General features: G+C 30.6%; 1 protein-coding gene across 1 annotated transcript; it reads left to right on the top strand.

Annotated features, from left to right (window-relative positions):
- The first annotated feature begins 1,757 nt into the window (after nucleotides 1-1,757).
- Nucleotides 1,758-6,302, top strand: LOC110032174. Its single transcript, XM_020735711.1, has 5 exons — nucleotides 1,758-1,931; nucleotides 2,028-2,099; nucleotides 2,198-2,350; nucleotides 4,116-4,184; nucleotides 5,038-6,302. The coding sequence occupies exons 1-5, from the start codon at nucleotides 1,790-1,792 to the stop codon at nucleotides 6,219-6,221; spliced, it is 1,620 nt and encodes a 539-aa protein (XP_020591370.1). The 5' UTR covers nucleotides 1,758-1,789; the 3' UTR covers nucleotides 6,222-6,302.
- The last annotated feature ends 4,022 nt before the right edge of the window (nucleotides 6,303-10,324 follow it).

A 10,324-nucleotide genomic window follows, 5' to 3' on the forward strand; every position in this document is an offset into this window, starting at 1 on the left:
TCCCCCCCCAGCTTAGCCGCTAATTCAGTAAACAAGCATAAGATTAGTCAATGTTCTTTATGCCTGGACCAAAGGGTAAAAAATAGGTATGCTTCTATTTGACACAATATAATTTGAACTAATTCATTTTATCCATTCACTATAATTTCTTGACAAGGAGAATGATGTTTTCTTATATATTGGTAATATCACATTTGAACCATCATTAGTATAATTAGTTATTTAATAGTTATTAAAATTAAATATTTATTTCAATTGCCTATTAGTGACAGATAAACAAATTGAACTTCGTTGTTGTGATTAAAGTATTATTTTTCTAAAATCTTAGTTCGTAGTTCTAATCTTACTCCCTGTGGGATCGATATCTAGGACTCCGCTAGAGCCCTATATTACTTGAGCGATACGTATACTTGCATTGATAAGTGTGACTTTACAATTATTAAATATTTATTACATCCATATTTATTGAATCTATAACTGTTATTGAGTTTTGGTACAGTTACTGAGAAATTAAATCTATTAGCAACAGTATTAAATACTTATATTTTTAAGCATACATAAAGTCGTTGTCAATCATCATGATTTTTGATCATTTTTTATTGGTCTTTAGGTTAGGGTGGGTGATAAAAAATGTTTCATATTTGTGGCCAAAGTTTATGCATTTTGTACAATAACTTGGTTTGTATTTCATTTCCACTTTTTGACAATAGCCTACATTTTGAGTTTCCATCCAAACCTCCTTCGATAACAGTTAAGTGATGTCACACTCAACCATTATCGGGGCCGTCGAAGGTAGGCCTACTCATATTAAAGGTAGCAAGATCAACTTTCATGATTTTACTAAAAATCACTACTAAATTGTATAAAACTTATATATATTTATTTTTTTGACTAATTAAGAAGAAATTATCATGTGGCATGGTAATATCCAGGCCGTGAACTTCCCCCAATAATTTCCATTATAAATTTACGGCCTAAGAAATTCCTCCTCTTTTTCTCAAAGTATTTGCACATGCCGAGCGTTCGTAAGCTACCATGACAAAATCATCCAATAACCTCTACCTTACCATACAAGTTGAACCTCTATCGCACCCAATAACATTAACATGGTCTCACATTAACTCCATCCACTTAATTATAATCTACTCAAAAGTTTAAGAAATTTATGGCCTTTTACGTGGCCAATTTGCCTAGCTTTATGCCGACCCTATAGTCAAGCTTTAATATCACAAGTTCAAAGATATCTCACCAACAGTTGTTTAAACAAATATAATGGCTTATATATATAAAAAGTGATCCCAAGAGTTGGTGATGAAAATAATAACTTATAATGACCTCTCCACCAACTAGATCAATTATAGAAATAGTTCTTGACCCTAAATAAAGTTGCTTCCACATGCTAATCTTTCACATCTCTAGCAACTCATTCCTAAAAATACTTTATTTCGTTGAAAACATGAATAAACAAGAGCAGCTTAGAGGTAAAAAAAACAGTTACATGCAGACCACACATGTCTTATTCTTTTACAATTATATGAAGGTTTAGGTGTTAGATATGTAATTATATTGAATTTGTGTGGTATGTATGTAAATGCCCCAAAAACTGTATACCTTCTTAGCTGGTTTCCTTCAACAACTGAAATAAAAGCACCTATCAACCTTAAAAAATAAAAAAAAAGGTGATTTTTAAGAATATAATAAAAGAAACATGGCAACGTGTTCCTATAGTCAAATATTCATCATATTGAAATAAACTTTAAAGGCTTAGTTTCAGCACAAATTATGCGTTATGGGGTATGAAAAGAAGCTTGCAGGAAGCTTCAGGCAAGCTGAGCCTCGAAAGCTCACTTATGGATTGCTTCTTGTTTGCTTCATTGTTCTTCTAACATATCTTTCAATCTCCCAGCCTTATGATGCCCTCCTCTCCTCCAGTAAATCATTATTCTTCAATTATGTCTAATTATTTTTTATTTTCTTCATAAGTTTGTAGGAGCAATAATTCCTTTTTTTTATTTCTTTTGTTGCAGTTAGTTTGAAGTTATCATCTACTGATACAGTTCAGGAGTCTGATTTGAAGAGCACAGAAGAATTCAGCAATGGTATACTTAACAGTGCTGCATTAATATGGCATTTTGAGTTAGTTTTTAAGTATTTTTAATATATTAATTTTTGATTATATTCTGCTTGTTTAATGCAGCTGAGAGCAAAACTGGTTGCAGTAATGATTCAAGCAGATCAGAATATCTTTGCCAAAGTAATGTGATGCAGAGAAACTCATCTTCTGCTGATGTTAGGGTTGATCTTCCCCATCCAATTGTAGAAGATGAAGTAAAGGAGATTTATAATATTGGTAAGATAGCTAGATTGATAGAATATATATTTATAAATGTGTTTGCATAAATTTCATAGCAAAGATAATGAATTTGGAACACAAACTAACTAAAATATTTAATATGAATGCATGTATTGGATATTATCATATTAGCCCTACATGTCATTTTCAAGATCATATTGATAAACTAATTGATCGGTGGAATATAAGCATCATACGCAATAGAGTATCAAGTTGCATTATGGATGTACAAACAAAATTTGAGGATTTTTATATATTCTACTGAAAATGATATGCATCATAATAGTCATATATGATTACTTTATTCTTTAAGAACACTTTGTGAAGCACTCAAATCTTTTGATTTTTACTCATTTTCTTTTTTCTATTTTGTAATTAAGTTATTTAATCTTATTTGAATTAATTCATGAATCAAATTTATGAATTTTATCAATACAAAAATTATACTATTTTAAGTTTAATTCTCTTTCTTTTCCCTAAATTGCACATGGTATCTTCATTGTCTCCAGATTCTTGTATACATACATACATACATACATACATACATACATGTGTCTTCGCCTGGTTCATTAGTTGCAGCCTTTGGTGTAAGTCCCTCCAGTCGGGGGTTCGATCCATGCATAGGATCGAATTGCACACCTGTCTGGAAGTCAGACTTTGGGGTTGATCAACGATTAACAATTACATTTTTTTCCGGTTCCAAGAATTGAAGGTTTATATGTAATTAACATATTGTCTAACTTGTGTATTTTCATCAAGGAAATATCAACATCAAGAACTAAATGAAAAAAAAAGTAGTTTTTCATTTTAAAAAGTGTTTTTTTAATAAATAATTATTGTGAGTTAACGGAAGATTCCCACCATTTTAACACCAAATAACACTAAAATAGATAGATCAATAAGGCTTCATAGTGTGGAATCTCAGAGCAGTATTATTTAAAAATTATCTGATTTATTAATAAATGCACATATTTAAAATGCTGTACCTGCACTAAAATCCCCCTTTTTTATAGCCTACCAATAGAAGTGGTCGCTACATAAAGTGTAATTTTAATTAATCGAGAAAAAAAAAAAAAAAAAAAAAAAAGAAAAGTCAATCATCATTAAAAATCTGTTATTTTAATTACTCTCTTCTAGATTTTTAAATGCCACCGACTTAATGACAAAGTGGCTTACGCAAAGCATTTGTTTAAAATGGTTTTAAATTATTAGTATTTATCTCTCTACTCATAATCACCTTTCAACATAAAAATTTATTATTAATGTGAGATTAAAGGTTTGTTTGTGGTAACTGAAGCTTATTGAATAATCTTCTGATAAACTGATTAAAAATAATCTGATGATAAGTTAGGTGTGGTGGCTGTTAGAAATTTTGATTTTTTTGGAAAAACCAGACAGCTGCCAGAAAGCTATCACCGCACCTAGATAAGTGCAGTGTGAAAATATTATTTTCAGCTTTTTCAAAATGCATAAGCTGTCAAAACACAGTTTACTCAAACAATCCATGTACGTTTTCAAAACGCCGCCGCATCAAATAAACAACTCCAAACGGACCTTTATCATACTAATATTAGTTTTTCCATTCCCGAACTTTATTTATACAAAAAAACCAATTACAAGTATAATATTAAAATTAATCTTTCATATTCACAAGGGAAATGAATTGTATTCAATTATTTCTGTAAGACATAACCTGATTTTTTTTTAAAATGACTTATAAACTAATAAAAAAATACACACACACATTTTTCATTTTTTGTAGCATGCAATACGGCAATTACCAGCACGGAATCCAAACTGAAGGCAAACGAGGGCAACATCACTGAATTAGGTATGTTAAGTCGATGAGTCATGAAGATGATCACACGCTTTATTCATATTTTTCTGATAAAAACTAAGGAATTTGATGTATTTAGATATCTACCACTCCAATCATTAATATCACAACAGAAATATCACTATTACTTATTAAATTAAATACATCTTTTTAAAAATTATATAGATTTATATAATATAATGAATATTCATAAAATAATATTAGTTATCAATCATGATTATCAACTTTTATGAATTTCATTATAGCTTTTTATGATAGATTTCATTTGATAATTCATTATAGGTTTAACTTAGCATTTTTTTAGTAGCTATCAATATATATATATATATATATATATATATATATATAATCTTATTCAAAAAAAGATTAAAAATGATTGAATGTGGATAGTGGACATGGAGATGGGCCTATCATCTAATAAAAGTGGGTTGGTGGAGGACAAGCCTGATGGGTGTGAAATGTAATTTTTTTTTTAAATTTATATCCATCAAAACTTTTTATTGGATGATGAGAGCATTAATTGTTGCATGCATCATTTGCATGTAATAACTTTACAAATTCAAGGCATAATTTATGACAAGAAAATGGATAGATCCATAGTGCATGAGAATGCATCAATTTTCCAATTATTCATTTGATTCCTTGATGTTTAAATCATGGGTGATGGAATATTACTCAGCTATGTCTGCCAATTCCATCATTTCTTTAATGAAGACATGTACTGAAGTTAGAGCTTATCTTTTCAATTTCTTATTTACATCAGCATTTTTTTACAAATTTTTTTTTTTTTTTTGTATTTGTATGCATGTTTTAATAGAACATTAACCCCTCTATTTCTCCCTTGAAGATGGAACCATAAAAGAAGAACAAATCATAAGTCCTGAAAAATGGAAATCAATGTGTGATTATTCCAACCGAAGATCTAATGTATGTGAATTAGCTGGCGACGTCCGAATCCCCATTAATCAATGGTCTGTATTACTGGTCGTTGACTCCCAATTCAATGGCTCGCACAAAATTCGGCCTTACGCCCGCAAATCTGATCTAACTGCAATGTCCAACGTCGCTGAAATCACATTGAAACTCTCTCAAACTCATCAATCTCCTCTCTGTACTCACCGCCACCACTCCCCCGCCCTCATGTTCTCCCTCGGTGGCTATTCTGGCAACTACTTCCATGCCTTCACAGACATCTTCATCCCACTCTTCCAGACCTCCTATACCTTCCATGGCAAAGTTCACTTGGTCGTAAGTGACGCTTATGCACCGTGGATCAACAAATTTCTCCCTATATTTCAAAGACTCTCGGACTACGACATTTTGAGCTTCAGTAAAGCTGATAATGGCTCAGTTCACTGCTTTCCTAAGGCAATAGTTGGCCTTCAGAGCTACAATGATATGAAGCTCAAGGACAAGGAGTCTACAGATCAGTTCATAGAGTTTTTGAGAAGAACTTATTCGCTGGAGAGAAGTGGACCTCTTAATACTGAAGAGCTTAGCGTGAAGAAGCCAAGACTTTTGGTTATAGCTAGAAGACATACGAGGAGGTTTGTGAATGTTAAGGACATTGTGAGGATAGGAAAGAAGCAAGGGTTTGAGGTGGTGGTGGGAGAAGCTGAGGGGAATGTGACAAGATTTGCACGTGTGGTGAACACATGTGATGTGATGATGGGAGTGCATGGTGCAGCACTCACTAATTTTGTGTTTTTGCCGACGAATGCTGTTCTTATACAGGTGGTTCCATGGGGGAAGTTGGATTGGATCACAAAGACTTACTTTAAAGAGCCTGCGATCAACATGAGGTTGAGATACTTAGAGTATCAGATAGAGAAGGAGGAGAGCACTTTAATGGAGACTTATGGAAAAGATGATCCGGTTATAAGGGAGCCGGAGAGTGTTCATAAGCTGGGATGGGAGAGGATGAAGGAGATATATTTGGAGAAACAAAATGTGAGGCTTAACGTGACAAGATTTAAGTGGGTTTTGGTTGAGGCAATGAGGCTATTGAGGGAAGAGAAAGGAGTACAGTAGGGGTGGTAAAGTAAATGGAAATTGTATGTAGTTCTCATTGATATTTTTGTTTTTTTTTAAATTTTTTTCTATATCATATGTTTATTCAAGTTTATTATTATTGTACTTAGTTGAATTATGTATATTATTACAGTAAGAAGTGAGAAGTTAGATATATATGGAGCTTATTTATTTTAATAGTTTAATGATAAATCCTTTAAAAAGAGCCTGAAAAAGAGCTCGATATAATTGATAGTTTGATGATGTGAAAAAACATGTTAATTTCAATAAAATTTAGTAAGCAATTATTAGCTAAATTCAAGTTGTGGAAATGATACATACTTTTATCATATACTTTACAACCATTCTCTATTTTTAAAAGGAGATGAAATTATAGTGGTTCAAAAAGATCTAATGTTCTAAAGTTTGGTGATTTGAAATATATTTATTTGAATAAAATCAGCTAAGAAAATATTAAGGAATTTAAGTTATGAAAGTACACTTTATTTTCATCATATACATTACATTTAGCTTTTAAGTTTTTACCAATTTATTTTAAACTAGTATATTATCAAATCATTAAAATGTTCAATTCAAGCAAGAAAAATCACACTTATTTTCATCATACATATCACATTTAAGTGCTCTTATTAAAACAAGATGAAATCAAAATTGCTGAAGCATCTATAACAAATGAAATTTTTGAGCAATATAACATTTATGGACTATGTAAAATATACAATAGTCAAAACCTGCGATAATGAACTGCATACAACTTAATAGTAAGAGAGTAACCAAAAGAGAGTAATCAAAAAAAGCTTTACTAGAAAAACAATAGAGTAACCAAAAGAACATGATTACACAAAGAATAACTTGAGAAAAAAATATATAAGCAGCTTATAAATGGGACAAACTGAAAGAGCATGATTATAAGGGATAATGATATGGTTAAGAAGTATCACTGTGATGGAAAATGACATGATCAAATAATAAGCCTGATTAGCCTAGAATGAAGTATGATTGAAATGACATGGCTAGACTATCAATAAAGGATCTTGTCAAAATATAACTAATATGTTTATGTATAAAAATGCAAGATGGTGTAATAAGGTACAGAAAAAATGGTCAATGAAACTGTCTCAAATGGTATGTGACATTCAATGTCACATGGACCTAGAAATGATTGGGATAAACTGTCCTAAAATACTATTCAAGTAATCATAAAATGTGTGCTATATTACCAATCAGTTGCAACAACACTATATTAATTAATTTTGTGCCAAATATGAGCGTTGACTTGACCGAAATCAAGTAAGCTTGATTGCAGATCATTCAATCAATATTAAAACCAGTCAAGTAGAAAAATGTTGGGCATTGTAAGACGACTCATGGAAGTTTTAATGTAAATACAATGAAATAATAAAATACTATGGGCATTGTGTATAATATGCAATGTATATTGCAACTGATCTGAGTCAAGTCAAATAATAGAATAATATGCTCTTTTATGATCTACCAGTCAATAAAATATAAACAAATTATGGCAATGTAGTGGTGTGCAATGAACAGATCCATAAAATGGTAATGTGCGCTATTTAATAAAAAATCAATCAACTTAAATAACACTTGTGAATGTAAGGATCATTTGCATATGATCAAAATTATCCTATGTGCATCACATTTAAAGGCAATCATTCTGCAAATTAGATGCCTTAGAATGCGAGGTGCTTCGTTTATAAGATTTATGGATGGGTACAAAGTGAGTGCAAATTTGTGCAAATGTGCTTAATCATTCGACGAAATAGAGAAGAGATTTAGAGTACACAAAGATGCACCTTAGTAGTGGTTATAAGTTTGACTAGAGCGAAAGATATGCACACATGTATGTGTGTACAAAATGGGTAACAAGTGCATTTGAAATGAAGAACGTGCCCAAACATGCAATATGTTGTGTCGATAAAACTTCAAAATATTTAAATACATACCACTGAGATCCTTTGTATTTACATTTCTAACACCAAAACTTTGATTTTTTTACTAACATACTACTTTATATATACATGAAAAGGTGTTTTTTTATTTTTTTTTAAATTAAATTGTGATATGTTTGTTGTGATATGAAAGATTTTGGTGGTATGAATGTAAATAGTCAAAGTTTTTTGTATCAGATATATAAATACATAACAACTGGGTAGCTTGTTAGCAAACACAGCTATCTCAAGGCCTCAAAGATGATGAGTGAGAAGTGTACATGCCGATTTAGGGAAGTTGCGATGTCGAAGGATTAATCCACATGTAAAGCAAGCATGCAAATTGGCAAAAAATTGGAGATCAACATCTCAAGAGTTCTTTGATTTGTAGCAGTATTTGCATAAACTTGAAGCAAAATTTGAACAAGTATTTGAGAAGATTTTAAGAAGAATTTTGAGTAAAATTTTCAACTCAATTAATATAGTATTTAAGTAAGATCTAGAGTATGATATGGGTGAGATTTGCAAAAAAAATTGGACATGATTTTGAATAAAATCTGAGCAAGATTTAGATGATTGTTTTTTAATCATATCTAAACAAAATATTGAATAGAATTTAAGCAATATTTTGAAACAAAAAAAAAATGACAAAACTTAAAAAAAAAGACATTTCTAACCATTTCATTTCTTAAAACCCATTTCCTAATATGAAGTTCCAAATTAACCCCATTTAGGTTACTCTTCGTATTTCAACTGCTATAGCCCTCCAAACTCATCAATACTTTACCATAAAACTTATTTCTTAAACATTAAATTAGGAGATTCATATCATGTTGTAGCCTTTAATTTCATCAAAAGGTTCGCTCCCCACAACTAGCAAGAGGTAATGATAGAATCAATTTATGTGAAAGAGAAGATCAACATGATAAGAACTCAGCCAAAGCAGGGTTGACAACATCAACAGCATATGAAGGAGAGATGACGGGATTGGAGAGGAGAACATGATATACAATCCGTTGATTTAGACTACTAAGGAATACATCTAAAAATTAAGAATAAGTTTCAAATTCATCGATGAAACGTCTTAAATTAATGATCTGAGTCAATCAAACCTAATTTTCTAAAACTCTTGCATTTAGAATGCAGTACACACTAAAACCTCTCCAACTAAAGAACAAATAATTCTTGAGAGAATTAAAACTTTAAACGCCCACATTACCACGATTAACTTTTGCTCAATCCTGATTTAAAATTTTATATCCAATCATGTAAAAAGTAAGATTCAACAAAATCTTATTTAATCGACAATGTAGCTTATACCATATTTATTAAGATAATAAAATTACAAGTCCAAAAACTCTCTTTTGATGGATTTAAGCAAATCACAAATCCTCAGAAAAATCTTTCTTAATTCCTACCTAAAAATAGGATATCTAACAACCACAAATCACAAAATTATGTTGAATGTTTAACCATCAAATATCACTGAGAAAATAAAAGTGAAATTTAGAATCTAAGATCAAACTTGAATACACATAAATAAATAAATTGTGTGCACGTGTTTCTATATATATATATATATATAGCACACAATTTTTATTTATTTAGATATTTCACATCTAAACTCTCATATTTACTAAGGTAACACTTTGTCACTTTAACCCAATGCATAAAAATGTGTTTTTCACTTTACAAAATAATAATAGTGCTATTCTAGATGTGTGATATTAAAGATTTAAGTGTTATGTATGTATATATGAAAGCTCAAGCATGAGATTTTTAAATACAAAAGAATTGTGTGCTATGCATGTAAATGCCCCATACACATACACACACACATATAACACTTAATTTCTATATATTATACATCAAACAACTAAGTTTTATCCAAAACTTTCATATCAAATAAAAAATATTACTATTTTAAGTATTTAAAAATAAAATACATTTTTTATACATAAATAATGACATAAATGCAAAATTTAAAGGTTAGGTGTTAGATATGTAATACAGAGGAATTAAATGAAATGTTAAATCTTCCACCCCAACACACATGCATATGCATATATAAAAGAGTACAATAAATAGGTGTGGAAATAATTTGAGGATCGCTGGAGGGATTCCTCACATGGATCTCTTTGAGAACGTCATCAG

This window comes from Phalaenopsis equestris, unplaced genomic scaffold, assembly GCF_001263595.1.
Source record: "Phalaenopsis equestris unplaced genomic scaffold, ASM126359v1 Scaffold000882, whole genome shotgun sequence".
Classification (NCBI taxonomy): domain Eukaryota; kingdom Viridiplantae; phylum Streptophyta; class Magnoliopsida; order Asparagales; family Orchidaceae; genus Phalaenopsis; species Phalaenopsis equestris.